The sequence below is a fragment of the Bombus affinis genome, chromosome 4, assembly GCF_024516045.1.
Source record: "Bombus affinis isolate iyBomAffi1 chromosome 4, iyBomAffi1.2, whole genome shotgun sequence".
In the NCBI taxonomy this organism is placed as follows: domain Eukaryota; kingdom Metazoa; phylum Arthropoda; class Insecta; order Hymenoptera; family Apidae; genus Bombus; species Bombus affinis.
The window spans coordinates 9,767,586-9,791,944 of NC_066347.1; the positions used below are offsets into that span (position 1 = coordinate 9,767,586).

Genomic DNA, 24,359 nt, shown 5'->3' on the forward strand with positions numbered 1-24,359 from the left:
GCTGGTGCTCGACTCACCGGCTTCGAATCTCCTTCCAGCTGATCGGCTTTATGGCCGTAACGACCCCATCCACCGTCGAACAATTACGGCGAACATCAGGAAGCACACCGTTCTGCGGGCAGAAGAAAATCGTTTTATTAGTAATCCGTGATAGACGGTTTAACGTTATGGTTGGACGGAACGATTCGTGAATTTGTAAAGAAGAATCTAGGTGTGTAGCTATACAATGTGTTTCTATACGCGTTGTTGAATGTCTTGAACACGAAGAGCAGAATATGAAAAGAAAGTTTATCACATTATGTTACGGAAAGAAATATAATTCACGCATTAAATAGTGTTTAAACACAAAAATAATTTAGTAAATCCCAAAATTTTATTTCAGTTTGCTTTGTCATTTATTCATTTTGTCCTATTTCTAATCATTTTACGAATATAGTTTGTTTCAGTGAGTCACCGTGTATAATATCAAGTAATAGATACGCAGGTTTATCGCTCGAAACTGATTGTTATAATTGTTGCAAAATTAAGATGTTTTGCGTAGACTGTAGACTATATATACACCTTCTTGCTATGATATCTTGAAAGCTGATAAGAGTTATCAAAACGAGTACATATTTTGCCGTGGATCAGGCATGTTTGAGTAGAAACGGGATTTAGCTTGGCGTAAATCGTAGTACGCTCATTCATAGTTGTTTTTAATCAAGTATCGTTACGTAAAGAAGTATTAACGCCATATTTGTATAGATAGTTTTATAAATAGATTAAGATCATAACTATCCGTTTCACTTTCATAAATAAGTATTTAGAATAAAATTTGTCGTCTCCCTTACTTCGTACGATACGACGAAAATTGTAAGGAAACATCCATCAAATTCCTATAGTGCATCAACATCACTAACACGTCTACTACATCAAACGTATCTCACATTTAACCGCTCTAAAAAGTTCGAATCCAAAAGAATCCACTCCCTGCAAACTTACTTGGTAAAAAACGAAAGAAACAAACCTCGCCAAACGTTTCACAAATTAAAGGTTCCAAGCCTCGCCATCGTCTCCAATAAAAAGAAAAGGAACCGTTACTAACGTGTCCCTGTAGGACTCCATTATCCAACCTTCCGATAATTGATAACGCAGCGACACAGCGACGAACGCGTAGGATTTGCATGGAGGTCGGTGGAGTCTTGGCCCGCGGTCGCGACCGACAGATACGAAGGATCCTATGCGAAGACAAAGGACGATGATTCAGAGGTAGTAGGAGAGAAGTACCTGGTAGATGACACGAGATTCCACCGAAGGTGGGCACTACGTCACTGTCTTTTTCTTCTACTCGTTCTGTGCTGGTTTGGAGCGCGCGCGCGACCGACTATCGGACGCCGCGAGGTGGTTTTCGACTCGAAATCTCGGCATTCCTCCCGCCGCGAGGAATCCAACGATGTTAAATGAACCGTCCCGAGGAAATATAATGTCCGCTAAACATTCTTCTCCGTTTCCGTAATTTACGGCCGACCGAAATCTCCCGAATCGCTCGACGAGACTGATCGCCCCGACGAAAGTGCCCGCTGACGAGAATGGGAACTCGATGCCCCGACAGCAGGTGCTTGTGTCACACTGCCGGGGGATTCCTTCTTTTCTTCCCTCTTTTGTTAAGAAACGAACTAGGCGGGATGAAACGGATGGCAATGGGTGAATGCTGATTCTTTGTCGAGATGCGGACGAGGTTGTTTTTTGGGGAGAGACTTTTTGAAAAAACAGCCGAAGAAGATGCAGAAAGTATTTGTATACGCTGTTCATTTCTTTTGGTATTTAGATACACTGCTTAGAGAAAGGCAGAGGGAGAAAGAGAGAGATAAGGCTACTTCTGATAGTGTAAATATATCTACTTCGAATCTGACTACCCGCAATTGCTATAAGAAAGAGAAATTTAATTGTATTCAATTGTATGTTAACAAAATATTTGATTCAAGTTTTAGTTAAGTCTAGAAGGTAATACGACAAGAGAGAGATATCGAATACAGAATGCTGGTTGATTTCATTAATTCCTATGAGTGATTTTGAAACAGTACTTCCTGAGTAAAATGTAATTGAAACAATCGGCCAAGAAGTTCGTTCATCACTGAAACGCTCCATATCTTGCAAGATTCGCCGTACATCGAATTTCACGGAAACTTTCCAATGAAATACGAGGCGCATTAACCACGTCCCGACTACGACGTTCCTAACTGAACGTTCCCATGTTTCCGTGCAACCACTACGACGATCTGGCAGTGGTGATTCGCTCTATTAAAAGAGCGACCGATCAATTCGCAGTCGAGGCGACCGGGGTACCTGTGGCACGTGGGCGTTCCTGGCTAGCAGGGAGCCGTAAAGTCGTTAAGTAGCCACTTCGGACTTGGAAATAAGGAGATGATGGATCATTAGCCTTGGGGATCCTTCTGTAACTTCTGCCTAGTCAGCGAGCACCGCATACCTGCGATTTGTAGAAAAACAAACAGCCCAAGTGGCGGAGCATTGGTCTCGCGTTAAAAGGCCTGTTTTACTATCGAAAATACTTGTACGTTTTGCACGATACATAGTTTGTAACGTATAATCGTCTATTAAATTTGAGCTTGTTCCGTCAAATAAATTCCAGTGTTCATATCTTTTAAGATACAACGCACTATACCTTAGCATACAAATATGAATGATATGCATATGTATGTAGTTGATTTATACTCGTTATTTAGGATACCTGTCACTTTAATTTAAATCTGACGTTGTTCGTATTAAATATTACTACGAATTACGTATATTTATTAATACGCTACATTTCCCTCCCTTATGTTTGAACTCGAACTCGCCAGTAATTCAGTTCACGATTAAGACATCCGATTAAAGCGCGTCGACGCAACACAACCTACAACAGGAACATCGCATCGGACCGCGGACAATTCTCGTTGCATCTTCGGAATGCAGTCAGTACAACTACGTTAATAGGGCAGTCGATATATCGATGATCATAGAAGCGCGACACCTGGCGGCAGTAAAAGGCGGTCATAAAGGCGCTAAATGGCCACTTTCGACCGGCGAAGAAAGTGATGTTGGAACATTAGCTCTGTTCGAGGTAACAGAGAAAGGGGGATAGGGTTCGCGAGCGAGCCGTATACCGCGGCCGAACGGAAAAATGCGTAAACTCGGCTTGTATTACGCGCAAATCGTCGGACATGGGAGTCGGTGGCGCTGGGTCGCCGACAGAAGCTCACCGCGGTAATGGTAGTTGGAGGCACGATTGCGAATGCACCGACGATAATGCACCGCCTTCTCGTTTCTTCTTCTCCCCGTATTGCTCGAGAACCGTACGGCGAATCTTATTTCCTGATAAATGTAACGTTCGCGCCATTACCAGCAGGAAGAATCATATTTTCTGAGCATATTTCACGGAGGCCGCGGCTTTTTTGGTGCACAGCAATCGCGCGTTTATTGGCCGTCCAGCGCGGTGCAACAAGAAGGAAGTTGTAATTCCCGGATAACGCCTAGCGTAATGGCGCATCAAAATCAGACGGCTACCTCTTTCTTTCTCTTCTTTTCATCATCCACACCACGCGAAAGGAACGTTCTTTGCCATTTAGGTCTTCCAGAATCACCGGGGCGCCTCGAGTTTTCGCTATTGCTTTAATATGCTAATAACGCGTGGGTGTTCTTAAGAAATAAGGAAGCGTGCGACCAGCAACCTATCCAGCCATTTTTGGATCTGGTCAAACATAATAGACCAGTGCTTCGCTGTTTCTTGTTTCTTCTCGATGGAGCCGCAGGAAATTTCAAGCCTCGTGTCTCGTGAACATTTTTCCTCCTCCCTTGTTTTCTCTTTGCATTTCGTCAGCAACAAACGTTATCAGTCGAAACGGTCGTTACCGGTGTCCAGATGGCCGGGATAACGCAACCGCGAACTCTTAGACAAAGCGCCATTATTTACGGGCAAACAGATTGGCTCGCTAACCCAGGAATTTAGGTGTGCTCCGATTTCTAGACCACGCGAAGAACACACGCAGCAATTTATAGCATCATTGTTACTCCTATTGTAGTTCCTGAGCGTGGGCGAAACGCGCCGGTGACATTACACTTCGCGAAATCTTGCTACAAACGGTGCCTTGCTGCGAACAGTACCTTCTGGTGGAACCATATGCATCACAGGTTGATGTCCCAGAAACAGCCTTGTTTCCAGTTTGAAACATTCGCCGAAGTCTTGTAACAAAGCTCCACTAGTTTGCCTATCGTTCAGAATTTCATTGGATAAATTAAGAATGTTCGAGAGACTCGATACGAAATATATGGATCGTATAGAATCGGATGTATCGTTTGTTTGAAAGAAATAGAAATGTGTCGACGTGAAAGGACATTGTGTAGCTGTATATTGGAGAATAAATTTCAATCTAAAAGCAGGATGTTGGAAACACAATAAGTTCCTTGGCGTTCCTAGATAACACGGTAATAAAATTGTTGCGACTCTTGTACACAATGCAGATGTTTCATAGTGGAATCAGGGACGTGCATTCCCATTACTTGTACTACTTTTCCACGGAACCCTTCCATTTGTTTTCACCATAAACCTACCATAAAAGCGAATCGTCCTCGTCAGTATCAAGAACCTCTTACTCCCAATAAGGTTCCATGAAACAAAAGCTCCGAATCCTCTTCACAAACTCGATCAAACCACCGAGTCTCGAAAACCACCGTCTGAACGAACGTCCACGAGAGGAGCGATCCATGCAGTTGGCACGCAGAACGAGCGGCACGCTGAGTGGCGCGGCGGGGGTAGCGAGCGGCAGCAGACGAACAGCTGATTAAAGAATGTATTTGCTCGGGCTGAGAAAAGGAGTAGCGGTTCGAAGATTCAGGAACAATCGGTCGAGAGGAAGCGAATCGGGATCGAAGCGAGGCAGGCGATCGGTCAGGTAGGAGCCCGGTAGGCGAGCTGTTTGCCGGTTGGAAGGCGAGTCCGAGCCGCTGGAAGGATGCTGGAGAGGCCGAGTGGTGGCGGCACGGCCGGTGTGGTCAGGTGGTTCGCAAGGACGCGGCAGGCCGTTCACCCGTTCACCCGTTCCACTCCCCTCCCCCTCCTTCCACTGATCCTGCTTCCCTCTGTCCTCTCTTTTTCTCGTCGGATCTCTCTTCCTCGCGTCCGAATCACGCGGCCCTCTTACCTCTTCCAGGCGACTTCGTTCGTCTCTCACAAGCTCTTGTGACTCTCTTCTGCTGGCTCTCCCTGGCTACCCCTTCCCTCTCCTTCACCTGTTTCTTCCACGCTTTCTCTCTCCTTCCGTTCTTCGTGTAGTGTTTCTCTCTTTGTTCATCCACATCCACAGTGTTTCATTGGGCGGCTGTCTCCCTGTCTTCTAGATCCGAGCACGGCACCAGCACCGACTTAACTAAGTAAGTTACACCGGTATTTGTACTTACTTTGCCTCGAATCGACGCGCTGCACTCGTGCTCGTGTTAACACGATAATTGGCCTGTTACGCCGCGCGGAAAAAGCGCGCTCGCATCTTTTTTCTGTCGATAACGCCTATGTCTCGGTCGTGGGACCGTAGAGTTCGGATAGCCTCTTCTTAGTTCAGATACTTGCGATTTGCAAGCGTGTTTATAGGTTCTATCATGGTAAAGAGGAAGAGAATTGGAGCTTTGGAAATCAAGCGATCGATGGTCATTGAGATTTGAAAGCAAACAAATATCATTCCACAGTATTTAATCTAAGTATTACATAAATAAATCCCATGAATAAATCCCAATAAAATAAAAATCCCGTTGGATCTATTACTAACTCCGTCACACCATAAACCAGGCACGATGCAAATGATCCAGGCACCTTCCCATTTCCACATCTAAACCCATCCCTACCGTGCAAACAGCAAGTGACACAACTAACATTCTACGAAAGTAGATCAAAATCAAAGGGGGACACCGAAGAACCTTCCCCCATCAAGGAATCATGAACTGCTCGATGTGATGAAACATTTCTTCTAGACAGTGATTGCTTTACGTGTTGCTAATAAATACCCTCTGTTTATGTGTCTCCTGACTGAATTCAGATATTTGCTATCAGAACTGGTTTCACATGGCAATTTCAGTCGGATCGTAAACGTCAGAAACGTTAACCGAAATCCACATCAATCGTTGAATAGGTGAACGATAACGACCCGCGAGACTTTTCGCACGATCTACGACTATTCGTTTGCATTAACGCTTCCTCAGCCTTCCCGCTGGCCTCTCAGCAATATATCGCGACTGGACGATCACCGTAATTCGCAGGCAATCCTTGCACGGGTCATATTTCAGGCCTTGGCAAAAGGCCGCGCGCGATGCCTTTTTTTCAGTGTTACGGTCCCTGATGAATATTATCCAAGCTACGGTACTCGTCCTACTAACCGTTTCCACGGTGGGGATTAGTGCCCATGATTCGGATGATTAGTTTATTGTCAATGATTGTGTACGTTGAAACTATCGAACGATCGATCGGTATTATTAGCGTTGGTGTTATTATTATATGTACCGTTAGCTATCGAATGTTGCTTTAGAAAGTTCACGTGTGAAACTGAGAAAATGCTTTATTTAATAAAAATTATGAAATACAAAGTATGTATTTTATAATGAGAGAATCAAAGTATATTGCATCAATCGATGATAGAAGATGTTGAATATAAAACGGTTAATATTTCGAAAGTTCTTAGAAAAGGCCTTTTTAGAAAAGTTGTATCCGCGTGATTGATAATTCGAGAATTGAAATATTTGTACCTTCATTACAGCGTCTCATTGATTGGTGGTTTCTTTCGGCTACATTTAGATGTATGGTACTTTTTATTCAGCATTATTCATCGAATCGTGTAGAAAATTTTTCTTCGTGGATTATGAAAGAGTTTGTACGTAAATAGAAAGGAATTCCAGTCAGCGATAGAAACAGATAGACATTTCGACATAACACTTGGAAAATCCGTGTAAGATTCATGTTCACCGCCAACAAAAGAACGATCTTCATATGTTTCTCGTGACCACGGCAAAAGTTAGTTCTATACTACATCTGTGTTGTATCCACTGCCCTTTTGTTATTAAATGCCACTATTTGTTAATAACATATGATCTATACAAATCCTATAATAAAATCATTATCGAGCAAAAGTAATGAGCGTTCCTTGTAAAAGGTAATGACAGTCCTTGAATTTATCAATACACCATCTTTTCAGAAATATTTTCTACCATTATTAATTTTTTCAGATCTCCAATGCGAACATCCTTTTCATTAATAGGTCTTCATGGTACTGAGCTGTAGAACTTTTACATGCTATCGACCAATGATTCAAAGAAAAGCAAAGTACTCAAAAAACCATCCCCTCGTATGTACGTTCACAAATGATTTGCTAATCGCAAATACATAGTACAATTTAAAGAAATAAAACAATTCACCTCAAGATCTTGAAGACACCTCCCACTTCAGAAAGGTGTACGTTTAGCATTTTCCATATTAACGAATAGTCCAAGAGGTAATTACGTAGGTAGATTATTGTGGATCATCGATAATGCTTCCACAAAACTTAAATGCACGTAAACGGAGGCGAAAAATCATCTTCGTCATCGTCAAGAACCACACCGGCGTTTCATCTTCTCAAATACAAAGCAGCAAATGCAAATATCAAGTAGCTATCGTTGGATCCCATCGTTCGGTGTCACGAAATCCAGCTTTCCAATTAGAAAGCGTTTTTCGTGGCGTTTCACGCGGGTATACACGGGTTCGTTGTGAACGAGCTAAGCCGGATACCGATCAAATTCCACGGTACAGTGAAATTCATCGTCGCTGAATGACGTCACGAATGAAGTAACAGGAGGCCGGTTGTCCGCGTGAACGACCCCTCGTCTCCAAACGGTGGCACCCGTCCACGAGAGGTGGAAAGAATCAGAGAAGGGGGACAGCCCTCCCGCGGGGAACTAATAACCGGGTTTCACGAGGCGTGTCCGGGTGCACGCGCGTCCGCGCGAAGAAAGCCGCGCGGGCCGGATTCCACGCGCCGAAAACGACGCTGTCCTCCGCACTACGCTGTTCAACTTCTGCGGGGCGCACGTCGAAGCAGGTAGCCGATAAACAGACGGCTGTTCCAACCGACTGTTATTAGCTTCTTTTCTCGGGGTAATGCGTGCCCTGTCAGTGGCAGTAAATAAGGAGAGCAGAACGAACGCGACCTCTTTGTCAGCTGGCAACAATAACCACGTTGACTTTTCTCTTCCCTGTCCTTCGTTTCTTCGCCGTTCGCCCTTAATAGCCAAGCCAAAGCTTCGTAATGTCGCATCCTTGTCCTTCGACCGAGTTATTCCACGATTCTGGGTTCGTGACAAGGATAGACGACGTCGTGGCGCAAAGGGGTGGCCCAGGCGACGCTCCAAGTCGATTGAACAGAAATTGAATGATTGGGAGCGCGCGCCTCGAGGGCGCTTGATTGTTCATTCAAACAACAATCGTAATTGCGTTACAGGTCGGCCTGAGAGGGGAAAGGAGTAAGTGGAAGGGACCGGAACGAATGACTGGCATCGTGGGCGATGGGAACTGGCAGAGTCGAGTCGCGGCTTCCGTGCACGTTAGGGGTTGCTCGGACGAGTGGTCTACGCCAAGCACTCGGCCGCTCCTCGATGCCACTACTCAAGCGGTGCTACGCTAACGTTATTAGTGCCACGAGCGTCCTCGATCGAGCACGCTCTCGCCTTTCGAGCGAGTCGTGCTTATCGCGTGCCGCTATTTCCCGGCCGAATATGTTCGTATCGAGGCTTTGTTCGCGACTCCAAGAATAGGTCCAACGGAGTCGATTGATTTCTCACAGTACGACTCCGCTACAGGCTCTTGCTAGGGAGTCTGTTGTTTTTGCTTGTTGCTTGGATGAGAGGTGATTTTCGCGTTGATAGCAGAGTTTTTGTTGTAGATTTGTATGGTTGCTGCATTGTATTGAATTATGTACTCGAAATGTTCGTTGTGAAATTTAGAAGAATTTCCTGATCTCTTCATGGGAGGAAGCTAACCATTGAAATATATGTGTATAATAATCCGTTATCTTGTGAGTTGGAATTAAAGACATTAACATTCTTTCAAGTAACATTTACTGAAATGACCTTAGGCGATTATCCGGTAACTTCGTGATTCGTGTTTTGAAAATCTTGTTATTCTTTGCAAATCCCTGTAGGCTGTTCAATTTGTCACCATTAAAACTCTTTTGCGAAGATCGAGCTAAATTATAGCTCGACGATGTTGTATCCTGTGAATAGGTATAATTTAAACTATCACAAAAAGAAGATTGGATGAAACAAAGTTTCCAAATAGAGCTATCTATCGTTCGATCTTCCACTTAGTGGACGACTACCGTAACCAGTTAATCGAGTCACAGAATCGACTCTTCCTGCGCGAATTAAACATTTGTCACCATTTCCTCTTAAAATACCATGTATCAAAAAAGAAATCGACGTTCGCCGATACATAATCAATTCGAGAAACCAGGACCATCTACAAGTTGTGCTCAAATATTTATCGGTAAAGTGGTAAAGTCTCGCGTTGAACAAAGATTCACACGTTGAATCGGCAGTGTCGAAAATCCCGTGACGTCCCCCGCGAATTAGCTATCACGAGGTCGTTTGCTAGAACACTTGTGACGCCGTAAATAGGTATGCTCAATTTGCAAGTTGCGGCTCGGTGTCTCGGCAAAACCGCGAGAGATCGTCGTGCTCGTCACGCATACATACATAGAGCCCGGCACAAAAAAGGTCTTCTCTGTTCGTTTCCTTCACTTGCAAGAGGGGAATAGAGGTGGCCAGTCACTGAGGAGCAAACTAACGATTTGCTTAGTTAATATTTGCTCAGCTATATGTTTTTTCGAGTCGCTTCCTAAATCGAGGTTGACGCATTGTTACCGTCTTCGTTGTGATTAACATAATAATGCAAACACAATGACACGGCGAACTCGACGAAGCCGGGCTCTATTTGAGCAGGTGAAAATTCTCTCGCTCTAGTGTACTACGACGGGTTGCGTAGGTGAGGACGCGAGCGGGTTACGCGCGCGAGTGTGTCATCGCGAGAACGCGTGACAATTGTTTTCTGATTCAATTAGATAGGATTCGCGAATTTTCGGTGCCTTTCAGGCGTATTCCAACCCGCATCCCCGCACTCTTTCTTTCCACTTCGCGACCGCTATTTTTATAGGTTAAAGAATGTTTGCCTAACTCGTCGCGCCGATTCTTTTATGGAGAATATACGTACGTAAAGAGGACATTGTCAGAGATGAAGTTTGAGATTTTTGTCTCTTGCGTAATGTTACAGGTGCGTACAGATATATTTTTCGACCCCAAGGGCAATTCCTGTATACGAAAAATAGATACACGCGTATGCGCTATTTTAATAATAATAATTTTTGTTAGTAGATCAAACACTTTGTAGATCGATTACTGCCTCCTTTTATTTCAAATCGCCGATAACAGCCTCACTTTCATCAGCGGCGTACTATTACCCCAGTAAGTCTTCAACCCCATTCGCGGCGCATAAATACATCAGCCGAGATACCAATGAAAGAGCTCGAACAGGGCGAGGAAGACAATCAGTGGCATCGAAGAGCCGCTTAAAGAACACTTTTTACCTCCCATTGAGCTCGTTCGTTTACGGAAGCGAACGTATACCGGAGATTTCTCATTTCCAGGTAATTAATTTACAATGAACCGGACGAAGGGGGAGCTAGCCCTTGTTCAGAGGGTTCCTTGTAGTCTTCGGATGCTTTCAACGAAACCAAACAACTAACCGGTCTTCGATTATAATTAACTCTCGTCGATAAGGCCAGAGAGATGTTCGATCCTTCCTCATCGATAGAGGGGTACAGCCATTATTACGTTCCAACGCTCTCGAAGTCTGCTCTGCCTGGAGTTTTAACCGTTAGGTGACCATTGTGATGTGAAGTAGCCTTGAAACTGGGATTGAGAGAGACAGACGTCCAGCTATGCACGTCACATAAACTCACCTGCGTCGTACTTCTTCAAAGTTTATGCCGGTGATCGACCACCTTCTTTGACTACTTACGCTGTTACGCAAAAGAGGCACGGGCAACCGAGGCGAGAAAGATGACACGTCAGAAAATATTTCGAATCATTCTCGTAATCAGAGGAAGAACGAATCGCCTCGTCGGCAGGAGAGCGGCCGCTCGATGAAAGTCACGTCTATTGTAAGAAGTGAACTTCTTTCGAATTGGGTAGTCAGGTCTTGTAAAAATTCCTCCGAATATACGGAATATGTGCAGAAGCGTAAACGCGTTGTTTTCGCATGAAATTACAAAACTCGTTTTAGAAAGGGAATAATAAATTTTATTTCAAGATACATTCGAAATTAATCAGCTCGTAAAATATCAAACTCTGACACTTGAAAGTATCGATTTCTCGGTATCTAGTACTTAAAATTTCTATCTGCGTAATAAAATATGATTCACCTACATTTATGGTATTAAGTCAAAACATCACAGATATTACAAAATACGATTATGTTTATCCGCTGTAACTAATTACCCCAAATACCAGAAATCTCAAACTTCCTAAAATATCAAATTCTAAAGGACAACTCTCACGGAATTCCAACAAGAAGCCCATAATCATACTCGTCGTCGAACATTAAAGAAAAGAGACAAACTCTGCGTTAGAAATCGATTAAGTCCCTGGACGAATCCGTTAGAGACGATCGTTTGTTCATCGATGGACGATCGGACGAAAGAGGAGACGCAATCACGGTGAGCACAAAAACAGACGTCGAACAGACGCCTATCCTGGGAATAGGATACTTGATCGTAAAAAATAATTGAAAGTAGACTGCGCGGAGAAGAGGCGACGGAGAAAAAGCAACACGGTCCGGATGCAGGCCGGAAAATGACAATCACTATAGCGCGCGAAACCGTTTCCTCTGTCTGACGTCAAACCCGATCGAGAGCTTCGTGTTTCGTTGCAGTCCTCGTGTCAGGGTGGATAGAAGGGGGTTGGTCGTGTTAAGGGGGAAACAGGATGGAAGCCTCCGGCGTGCTCGCCCTTCACCAATTTAGTAGCCGATCTTCTCCTCTCGACCGACACTCTGAAATTCCATCGACCTTCCAACGTGTATAAGTCGAGGGTGACTAGCTTCCCTCTCCCTCCACGGCCACCTCGATCCCTTCTTCCTGCACGAGACCGTGCCGTAACGTCGACTCGTTCGTCACTCCGTAATCGTTCTGTCGACTGGGGCTCGTTGACAGGTGTCCACCAAGGACACCTCGTTTAGCTCAAGAGAATCGATGATCGTCTTCGGCTGACGTAACCCGTACTATCGCGATGATTCGATGCTTTTCTCTTTCAGCTCCTTCCTTTCTTCTTTTTCTAGTTTCTTCCTTCTTTTCCTTTTTCTTCTTTTCAGTGGGCGATGATCTGGATCGATCGAACTCAACTACACGCTTACTTGGACGTTCGAATATCAAACGCGTGGAAATGAGAACGATTGCTATTGATAATCAATCCCAATATCATCACAAAACGAAGTGTATCATGACCAAACGAAGCACGGTTCTCACTTTTTGTTCCTTCTTGTTCCTTTCGTTGCTCGGTGATCCAGATCAATCAGGCACACGTTCGAATACCGAACGCGTGGAAGCGACCCCTGCCGATAATCGATCCTGTGTATCACGCGCGAACGTTGCACGACCGATTCTCGTTAATCCTTACCTTGATACTATCAACAGGGTGGCCCGTAATTCCTCTTCTATCGACAACAGAACAGACAACTCTAATTACTCGTTAATTTCTTTCTAGCTAGTGTAGGCTCGATAGTTCTACAGCTTCTCCACGAGCTTTCGTCTTCTTCGTTCTGTGAAATCAGGTCGCGTACTCGCGCGCGTGTAACTTTTTACCACGAGACCGCGATCGTTTTCCACTCGGCTTAACGATCCGGTTTAATACTGTTATTAAGTATTTCATTAGGCCTCTGTTACAAAGTAATAAAGAAATTTATTCCTCGACGCGTAAGTACACCGAGGTTGCTCGTGTCCGCGCGTGGAGACGCCTGCTCGTAAAACTTGATGAGGGTTGCTCCGCCGCGGGGACCAACCAAGTGCACGCTTTTTGTTTGTTCCGCGTTCGTTTCACACTACCGAAGAGATCACAACTCTCGATGGGCTTCCCTTGGCCTTGCCAGCCATCGAGAAATTGCGAGAATACCTGTCGTCTTACGAAGTTTGTATCGACTTTGATTCCAAAGTAGTTCCGTTCACACGCGTAAGGTCGGCGGTCAGACAAGACGAGACTGAGTTGGATCTGTCGATGATTAGTCTCTTCTCGATTTGGAGAAAATTGTGGATTCTAAGGTAGATAGGAAATTTAAAGGAACGCGATTTATGCTCGATCGAGCTAGCAATTAAGGTAATCGTTGGCGTAATGTATAATTTCACAGTTAAGCGTTGCTGATTGCACAGGAAGGCATATCACGTAAAGGGAAATAGTACATCACATTTTACAACTGCGAAGTTGCATAAAGTTTCTAGGTTTTATATTTTCGGATCGAACTTGAATGGAAACAAGAGCAGGAAAAGTTCTTCCTGTGAGGATGCGCATGATTTACGTTGTCTGACTTAATCTTAATTATGGTGCGCGGGAATCAGATATTATAAAATGATTTTATAATTATGACATGTGGCGTATACGAGAAATAAATGATGTTTGCTCATTGATATCTTCTATAGCGATCACGTCTCTTAACTTATAGCTTTTAGAGGTAGCGGATTTTGACGACAAATTGTGTACAGAAAATGTTGTAAAATTTCATTTCAAATACGATCCACGCGATACCGTGAAATATTATCGTCCCGGGTTAAAAAATTGCTATCTTGCAAAAGAAAATTGTAAACTGATCGTATCGTACCCTGTTCTTCGATCGTTGATACCGAAAAAATTTTGTCAGATGTTTTAACATCTTGTTACCGAAAGCTGTAATCATCGAAGAACGCGAACTGAATTGTTGCGTGTGAACTGTTTACTTATCTTGCAATCGTAAACTACAAAAAACGAAGGATAATAAAAATTACATAAGCTATAATCTCGTGACCACATCTCATTAAATATTCCCAGTCTCACTTGGTTCGAATTTATTCCAAGACAAATTACAGGGAGTATTAAAAAAGACCTTTCACGGCATTGCGATTTACTAATGGATTCATTAGTCGATGATTATCGCTGCTTGATTATAGCTTTCCAAGGCTCCGATGACTTTTAATAGATAACCGTACTATCGCGCGACGTTTCTAGGAAACGAACGAAAGTGGTATTTAAGCGAGTTGTTAAAATCTACGAAAAATCATTTTCGATTTGAATTATCGTAATCATAAAACTAGATAATTCTGAAACTTCTATCATCTTCGTTTACATTTTCTATTAAAAGAATCTCAAGTTTACAAACTTTGTTCAAAGGGAGAAACTGTTTCAACGTCAAAGTGGCATTTTCTTCGCCCATATAGGAACGATTCTTAAGGAAATCGAGCAAATTACGTTCTCTTTGCACGAACCACCCTTCAATATCCTCGACTTCCCCCAGAAAAGCACGGTAGAAAACACGGTTGAAGAAACAATCAGAGGCCGACAGCGAGCGAAGAAAGATGGAAACGTCAATTGTGAAACCGTTCTGACCAATATTCCAGCAGCGTTACACGGTCGCGCGGCTAGGAATGAAGATTAATTCAGCCAGCGTGCGGATTATTCCGCTTTCATTCGGAGCTCATTGTCCGCGCGGCGCGGCGCAGCGGAGTCGCGCGTCTGATATCTCTCGCCGTGGCCTCGGGATCGTTCTTTGAATCGCTTGATGCGATCTTCATTGTCCATTACTCCGCCACCGAGTCGGGAGAGACAATATCAAAGCCGTTATTTTCCGCATTCGCGTTCTCTCCCCTGTGGCGTGGCATGAGGCCGCGATAATGAGGCCAGTCTCTCAGAGACTCTGGCGAGTCTCTCGCGGCGAGGCCACTGCAACGGAAAACAGTTCGAAAGGTCCGAGGCTCCGCGCGTTCCTTATTAGTTATTAGTATACTCGCTCGGGCGAGGAGAAGCATCGTTGCCAGGGAGGAACAGGGGGCAACCGGCGAACGAAACGGTTTACAAACCGTAGGAGAGAGCAAGAATAGAGACGGAGCCTTGAATGGAGGCCTTTGAATTACTGCTGGCTGCTTGTTTTGTATAGACGCATAATGTATACGTATTCACGCAGACCTGGACACGGGTGTTCTGTGTACGGACGCGTGTAGGACGTTCGTATAGGGGGCGAGCGCGTCTCAGCGAGTAATATATAAGTATGGCGAGAGAGAGAAAGAGAGAGAGAGAAAGAGAGAGAAAGAGAGAGACGGACAGACAGCCGGGTTCGCTCGTATGGACTTATACACGCGAATCTGGCAAAGTCGCCTGTATACACGAGAAGAGAAAGAAGAGAGACAGAGAGAAAGGGAGAAGGCGCCAGAGTTATCCGGCCACCACCGTCAGAGCTCGACAAACCATCATCCACCACCAACCACCACCGGTGCTACCACCGACTTCTCCCTGTCCCCGAGCATCTCTCGGTCCTCCCAGCCTCTTCTCTTCTTCTTGTGCCCCCTACCCTCTGTTCGACCCTCTGAAAGGTCTCTCGCCGAGTCGCATGCCCTGTCATCTTCTGAAAAGAATAATATCTCTCTTTGAAACATTAGCAATTCTATGATCGCCACCTTTATTTATACGGGCTGCCGTGGCATGGCGCGGTGGCGTGGCTCGTTGCCTTCCTCCAGGTCTTCCTCTATTCGTCCGTCTTCTGTACGCGAGAGCACACCGACACACGCGTATACACCAGATTACCGTGTGTATAGAAAGAGAGTGGTCGCGAACATCGCCCAGGCGCTGTTTATTACGCGGCGCGACACGCCGCTGGATGCGGAAAATTCGTGCGCAGACAGGGAGAGGACGCGTCGACGGTGACGGCCGGTGGCGTCGCCATTTCTGCCTTCTGTTACAAAATACTTTAATTAATGACTCCTCGGAACAAATTTACCTTCATTATTAGCACATTCACGTGGTGGCGGCGGCGGCAGTGGCACACCGCAACCCGCCACCCGCCACCCGCCACCGTTGTACGTGAGCGCGTGCACGCAACACGTGTACCCAACGCGCAGCCCACAAAGCCGCCATTGTGTGGGACACTCATAAAAGGCGCCTGTTCTTGCGCGGCCTTTAAATAATTCAATTCACCGAATGCTTCCTTCTCCGACCATCGCGCATCGCCTTTTGCTGCCTCCTCGACGGAAGAAGATCCGACGCGCCGGAGGATCAACGTACGATAAAGCGAAAGAATTCGCATGGTGAACGTTTTTGCGTTTGTACGAACTTTTGCTTCTCTCCTTTCAACGAATCCATAATATAGGGATTTTATGCCAGATCGATTGTGGATTGGCTAATTTATCGTCGACGTCACTGGCCATGACGCGACGAGAGAAGTCAATTTATGATGATTAGGTGATTAACCTCTGATCTCTTACGTGGTTCGATTAAATTACGATTGATATCGGAAGGATATCAAGCTGCTGATGAAACGACTGTAGTTTATGGTAATTGGAAGATTATTCTTAATTTCTGGACAGGTTTGTGTCGAGTTTGGGACACACTTCCGGGTTCTTTCTTTTGCGAGATATAATCATCACTGGTTGGCTTGACATAAAATGTGGCATAGTTTTGTTTCATTCGCTTTAGTAGAAGGTCCGCTTATAAATCATGGCATAGTTGGAATATCAAACGGGAATTTCGTAAGAGCAATGTTTTACAACGAGTGCTTTCACTTAGCTAAAATATTTCTTTGCAGCACGCGTATCCATTTTCGATACTTCAGAGATATTTCGACGACGATTTAGAAAGATTTGGTCAATATTTTATTTTCGCAAGACGAAGGCCTTTTTTGGGAATTTTAATATTAAGAAACTTGGTGTGTGTGTGTGTGTGTGTATAAAGATTTTATCTGAGATATCAATTTCTTCACGAATAGCGGAAAAAAAAAAGAAAACAGGAAATAAGTTTCGAAAGAAAAAGAGGATATCCATATAGCTCGTTAGCGAAGTGTCAGTATCGTGTAAACCAACGCAAAAGATATCGAAACGTTCGCACACTATTATTAATTAACCGTGTTCATCGATAAATTGTATATAAGAATATTACGGCTAGTTTGCCCGGTAACGCGCGTGTGGGTTGAGTCTAAATTAGACAGAATCGCAGGCTCGAATCTCCGCATAACTGCGAATAGGATGCGCGCAATTATAGAAAAAAATGTGAATCGAGTCGTGTATAAATACGGTGTATCTTGTATCTTCTTACTAACAAGCAGGGAGAACAAAGATAATTTGAAATAATATCGTATAACGGAATTCATTTGAATTGAGATTAAAATTCAGCAGGAAAGAGGAACGAATTGAATGAATTGTAAATATGATAAACGAGAAACACGGGCTTAGGTTGTGCTAGAACGTAAATGGATTTCACAAAGTTAGCTTCATTGAGAATGCACGATCTTGGAATTCCTTCATGAAAATTAAAATCCTATTATATCTAGGTGAGAAATTTAGAAATTTGCTAATACTTCGATGTTAAAATTATAACTTCCGATATTTATTAATACATTAAAAAAAAAGAGGGAAAGGTTCTCGCTTAGCAAGGAACATGATAAGCCCATCTCATTTTATTGTTTGACCTAGAGGTTGTAAATTCGCTTGTTAGCTAAACAAGAGCGTATTAATGTGACATATTTGGAAAGGGAACAATCAAAGTTCAAGTCGAAGACACGAGTCTTTTAAAAATAAGTGATAAATCTGTGAAATCTTCTGAAAAACCAAGAGCATACCTAATGTTATAACAGATATTTAATCTCAAAACCGCGTAGAAAACCAGTTTTAATATGTGATTGATTGGCAGTGAATTGAATTTTAAAGTAGCTTCCCTGTTAAACGTCCGATAATTTATCGTGTTTTTTCCCTGTGGTCTTTATACGTATACGATCGCAAAAGCGACACATCTTCATACTTTTTGATAATACTATAACTATAAACGTTAACAAAGAACAAGCATATTCTGCCCGGAACTTCGGAACTCGAGAAACGAGTCGGACAGATCGATCGCAGTTCCGCAGCGTGTCCAGCAACCGGAAGCTGCCGCCTACAGAAAAAGCGACGCGAGCCGAACGGCGTCGCGGCGTACAATCGTTCTTCTGTTCGGATCCTTCGCACGTTCAGGCTACCGAGTTAATAAAGTGTGTAAAGAGAAAAGGCTGGCAACAGTGCCGCTCCTTATCCGGAGTAATTATTCACGCGTGCTTAAGAAGCGCGTCAAAACGTTCGATCCTCTCTTAGCACTCGCAAGACACAACCATTCTTTCGACCATTTTTATATTCCATTGCCAACAACGTGGTCTAGAGAAAGAACGTTGAACATAGTCATGCACATTTGGATAAAACATTCTGAAACGACTTGCCCAGAGGTCTCTATTTTCATACGGTTGTTCGCATTTCTTTTTTCTCTTGCCATGGTGAAAAGAAAGAGGAAAGATAAGAGAGAAAATGGGCAGGAAAAAGCTGGTAGAAAAAGCGGATGCCGAGGGAAAGTCTCGGTAGACGCGAGAGAGGATAATGCGGCGTGGATGAGCGGACGAGCAAGCGAGCCGATCCCGAGCCGAGCGTGTTTTCCGGGATCGTGGACGCGGCCAAAGGAAAAAGAGAAGAGGTACCGTGGACGGAATGGAGATGAGAGTACGCGCAAGAACAGCTTGCCCGGGACGGGGAGGATGAGCAGGAGATGCCAAAGGAGGCGGTGGAGGAGGAGGAGGAGAAGACACTACACAACCGGCGGAAAGCACACCGGGTAACAGAAGAACACACAGGGGTATATACACGGTCGAAGAGGAGAGAAGGCTCGCTCGTTCCGGCCTCTAGCCAAACAAACGGCCCCTTGCCCGATGCACGAGTGTGTCTCGCGGTTTTTGCACCGCTCGTTCAACTTTACATTTACGGACTGATTCCCTTACCCGTTGTCACTGGCTCGAAAGCCGTGTGCACTGCCTTTGCTTGTATGCAGATGCGGACCTCGGCCAGCCGAGGCCACTGATTATCGCGGCCGCGCCGAGACGTGCACTTGTTCCGTGCCCTATTTCCAAATGGAACACAATGTGCCAGCTTTTGAGGATGCGTTTCTGCACCGCGCGGCCTACAGGTGCTATGCGGCGTCGCCAACTCGGGAATAATCGGGAACGCGGTGCACTGATTACACGATGACAGCTGCTGTGCACCTGGTCAATCGGAAATATATATTGCTCAGCATTCTTCACGATCTGACTATTTCGCGATGCAAATCGAGATACGAGTTTTGACGGTGACCCGGCTTTTGATTGGGAACCAGAAGATGAATGTGAACCTACTTATGGGGGGTTTGGTATGCGTTTCGACGAAGCGGAGGGTCATTGCAGGTTGTATTACAACCGTTGGCTGGAAGCGGTAGAAGATGCATGGGATTTAGGAACTATAAAACAACAGATCATCTGGTAAGCGAAACTAAGATTATTTTTGTTCCTCTAAAAAATTAGCTCGAGTCAAGTTAACTCGAATATCAAAACAAGCACTACGCAGGAAATTTTATTTTTGTCTTTAAGACAAGTGATGGATCGAAGTAATGAGTTAGAACATAATATATATAAATGGATACTCCGAAAGCAAATTAAAATTAACAAATCATTTTAGATGCCATCTTCGAACGAAGTCAGTTGTTACTTTCGTTACGCGAACTTGAATACATTTATACATCCGTATGATCCGTTAAATTATGTTCTCTTACAACCTTCGCATCTCTCCTTAAGAGGAACAATTTCTTCTTCTGAATTTTAATTTTGGAAAATATAATATGACAATGCTGTTGTCATTCCTCGTTTCTTCGATATATTGTTCAACTTTTTCATCGACGTAAATTTAGCTTCCTCCTATTATGTCGAGATACAGTACTTGAGAGATAGTAGTTTCGCCATTGTTCATTAAGCTTCAACCGCATCGTCCACCAACATGGAACATAGAAGTGGCACTGTCGATGTAAGATAAATACAAGATGCGTGGTCAGTGGTCATTCACGCTATGAGGTACAGTATGGTTATTCAAGTTTTGTAATGGAATTCTTGTACTTTTAGCAAGCTTTCAAATACTTTACATCATTTTACAAAAATATTTTTATGCTTTGCAAATGCCTTTGACGAATCTGATTGTATCCAACGTTAACGCATAGAATGTTACCAAGGAAACGCATCTTATCAGAATCCTCAATCAGGATAAGTAACCACCTTCTCGATGTTGCACATGAAACCTGTACCCATTGGTTCAGCTATCGAGTGCCATTTCTACCTTTATGAGCAACACGATCCAATCTTTAATCCGTTCGTAGCAGTAACATCGTATCCAGAGATTGTGCTCGATTCGCACGCGAAAGCACGAAGATTTAATATACATAAACCGTCGCTAATCGAGTGAAAAGTTGTCAGTCCAGAAGGAGAAAGAATGGTAATAAAACGCGTCGAGCCGTTTCCCCATCAGCGATGCTATTTTCACCGGAAACATCGAACGTTGCCGATGCTCGTAATGAACAGGTTCGTCGTATCTGATAGATATCAGAACAGAGGAGATATTCTTGAGTCGAGCATCTGAAACGTTTTAACGTATCGAATAAGATCGTATCCACATCCGATAAATTGATATCTATTAGTTGACCAATTAGATTCCAGCGTTTACGAGACAATCGACTTCCTGCGCGAGTTTTCCACACGTGGACCACGTTTTCTATCCGTGGTTGGCCAATTAGATTCCGACAGTCGTGGGCAAAATGAGAAATAAAAAAGATAGTCGATCGACCGAAGAAACGGTCCTAATTAACGCTGGAAAATCGCGCAGCACCGAGTTTCTGCCTGTGAATAAAATATACCCGATGGTACAACACTGATCATCTACCTTCTCCCATTAACAAGCAGAATTACGCGAATGGAATAAAGATGATAGCAGAGACTGTAATATCGTGCAACGACATTTATCCGAGTGACTTATTCACCCGGAAACCGTCGCGACTATTCGTTGCGCGGTTGTAAATTGCGAGTCGTGAGTACGTGGAGAGGCTGGCTACGGACCTGGTTCCGTAATGACAGTAATATAGAAACTTTAACAAATGGCGGTCACTTAACGTCACTGACCTAATCGAATTCTCACTAAAACTTTGAACAATATTTTCTTTCAAGACCCCTATATTTGAAAAGCAGACATGTCGATTCCAGAGAAAACGAAGTTCATCCGTGATTTACCGACACCTTAATTACATCATAGCATGTACATCTCCAATTGAGAAACAGCACGTAGAGTAATTCCCCTTATCATCGGACGATGGTATTTACTTTTATAATTATCCACGTCACTTAAGATTCAGACATTTTTACATAGGCTACCAAGCAGGACGCGAGAAGAAACAGAAAAAGAATAGCGTTACATCGGCGTGCGAACGATCGCTCGAAAGGAACGTCCAGTCGGTTCGCGAGGTCCATCTTAATTTTGAACAACGTCAACCTTTGGACGGACGTGTCTTGCCATTATCAGACCGGTTGGATCGTCTCATTTAAGCCGCGTATCACGGAGACGTATCTATAAAATATGCGAATGGGATCGCTTTTATTATATATATATGTTGTTGACTGAAAGCGACGTGTAAAACGTTCAAGATGAAGAAAAGGAAAGGAAAAAAGGAAATAAGGAGAAATCCAATCGACCACGTGAGGCTGACGAAGAAATCAGCAGGTGTCGTTGAATTAGTATAGATCAAGGTCCGTGGCGCACGTCAATTACATAATCAACGAACGATATCAAGCATGATAGTGCATAACGAGCGTCGGGGCCACGTTGCGTCTTCGAAACTGGTCTCCAGCTCTCTTGTCTCTTTTTTTCTCTTCGGTGCGCGCGCCGCCACGAGGCTCCAGCGGAAGGAAATAAAAGTGCGGCCGGACCGAACGGCGAGTCAACTTGTCGAACGGGCTCTTTATTTACTTTATTACAGGCTCCGCTAACGGTATCGGTCGCATCTGCGTCGCCCCTTTTCCCTCTGTTTCTCTCGCCATATTCCTTTTGCGAATTCTTCTATCGATTCCACCGTGGTGAACGCGGCTGGGAACGAGTTCGATAATTGCGCGTCTTAAGTGGTCACGATGCAAAGTGGTAGAAGAAAGAGAGAAAGAAACAGAGAGGCAAAGAGTTTCTCTGCTCTTCGTCGTTGGTGGATGGTCGATAGGTAGTATTAGATGAATATTAATATACACGGAACCATGACAAGAAGCTCTGTTGCTGGTCGATGTAAAGTATATTTAATTGCCGCGAAATTGCCATGAAAAAGAACCTGGTTACGAGCAAACCACTCCGTATAGCCACAGAGACGAGGAACGATGTTTGCTTTCGCGTGATGAACTCGTGGTTAAGAGAATTTTTGGTCATCGCTGCATAATGAACGATTGGAAGTTTAATAGACGTCGATCGAACGAAGATCGTGATTGTATTATTTAAAAAAAGTATTCAATACGATCTTTTCTCTCATGTTCATACGTGTGAATGAAACTACTAAACCTGGCTGTTAAACAAATCTTATGCCGTGTGAATACAGAGCGGTGGCAAAACAAGTGATGGCACAACCAATACCAATGCTCCAAATGCCAATTTTGTTATTTACCGCGTACGGCTTATTGATCTCTGTATGTCCACGGCCTTAGACACGAATAACAAAACGAGCAAAAGACTCTTTTATTTATCACTTTCAACCAATGGTCTCATCTTCACAGGCCGAGTAATAATTCGAACGCAACATCAATTTTCTTGATGTTCAAACAAACAGTTCTCGTTGAAAACTTACGACTCAATTCCTTTTGACGCAGTTATTCCAAATATCGAACAATAGAGCATTTTCATTCTCATCGTTTCTTTTTACGCCGCGGACGTAGGTAAAGCACGAACGACATCTCAGTTGAAAAGAAGTTTCCTTTTCTTCATCTACATATATCAATACATCAGGAGGCACTTCTATTTCAATAAGAATCTCCTTTGATCCTTTTGTCCTTAGTCGATTGGGCAATACGCGTCAGTTAGAAAATACGGAAACTCAAGCGAGAATAATTGCTGGCATTTGCAAAAGCTCTCAATTCGAACCGGGGGGAACGAGCGGCTTGAAAACAACGTCGTGACAGTTACAAATAACTTTTACATGGACGTCCCGATTGAAATTCAAATTCTAGCCATACACTCTGTTTTAGCCGCATTGTCTAAGTTGCTTAGGAGCGACAATAACTCACGCGTTCGGCGCAACGAGGTTACGCTTGTTCGAATTTATCGGTGCACTAAACGTCTTTCAGACACACGTGTTCTCCAAGAATATATGTTACACGTCGTATTAGTGTAAAAACAGGAAAATGAATTATGCACGATATTTGATTCGAACATGCCCTTAATTTTAAAAACTCGTTGCGAAACAAATTTATATACAGGCGAAATAAATCCGTTAAACCCCCAATATGATAGTACGCATATAATTACAGAAATCACATTTGGAAAGTGGAATTATTTGTGTAATTGTAAGATTTTTCAGTTTCTTTACTATAAATCTTATTAGATTCCCTGATAGGCAGGTACTTGTTTTCAAATAGCCGCGGAGAGAAAAATTCCTCGCGAAAAGTCGTTGAAATATTGACGGATACATATATCTTTGCAGTACATGGAGTCAACACATAGTTGAGAGCATTCAATTTTCTTGCCGCGAATATGGAACGTTTCATTTAATCGTAGCAAGTTTTTCCACGTCAACGAAAGAACACGAATTAATTCTGGACCTTTCAACGGTATCATTCCAAAGATCGTATACATACGTGCCAGATTTTGTGCGAGAATATACGCATAACTGGTATATTACTCGTCGTATTTAAAAAATTCTGCTACTATTACGTTTACTTTTCGGTCCTAACTTTTGTATCATATCTTTAAACAAGCTTAATATTCTATAATCAAATAGAAATTTCAATATTCACAAAGTATCCATCCATGGAAGTATCGCGAAAAGGTTTTTTTTGACGAGTGGCACCTCTGTTCGAATGTCCGCTCGTTACGTTATACAGCCGATAAAATGCGCTTCCTCAAAAGATTCGGAGAAACAAATAGAAGGGAATCAATGGAGGTTCACGTGGTCGTAGCTGGCGTTTATAAACAAAATATTACCCTAATCAGTCGACGTGAACGAGTCTGTGCTTGGCGCTCCGACCACCATAAATT

At 43.7% G+C, this 24,359-nt stretch overlaps 1 protein-coding gene across 4 annotated transcripts in view; it reads right to left on the reverse strand.

Moving 5' to 3' along the window:
• The window catches only part of LOC126915827 (transcription factor SOX-6), a 325,178-nt gene that overhangs the window by 144,152 nt on the left and 156,667 nt on the right, over positions 1-24,359 (reverse strand). For all 4 annotated transcript variants that reach the window (XM_050720899.1, XM_050720904.1, XM_050720898.1 and 1 more), the window contains exon 2: positions 18-112. In XM_050720899.1, the coding sequence (XP_050576856.1) occupies positions 18-112 (95 nt within the window). The remainder of the gene's footprint in view (positions 1-17; positions 113-24,359) is intronic.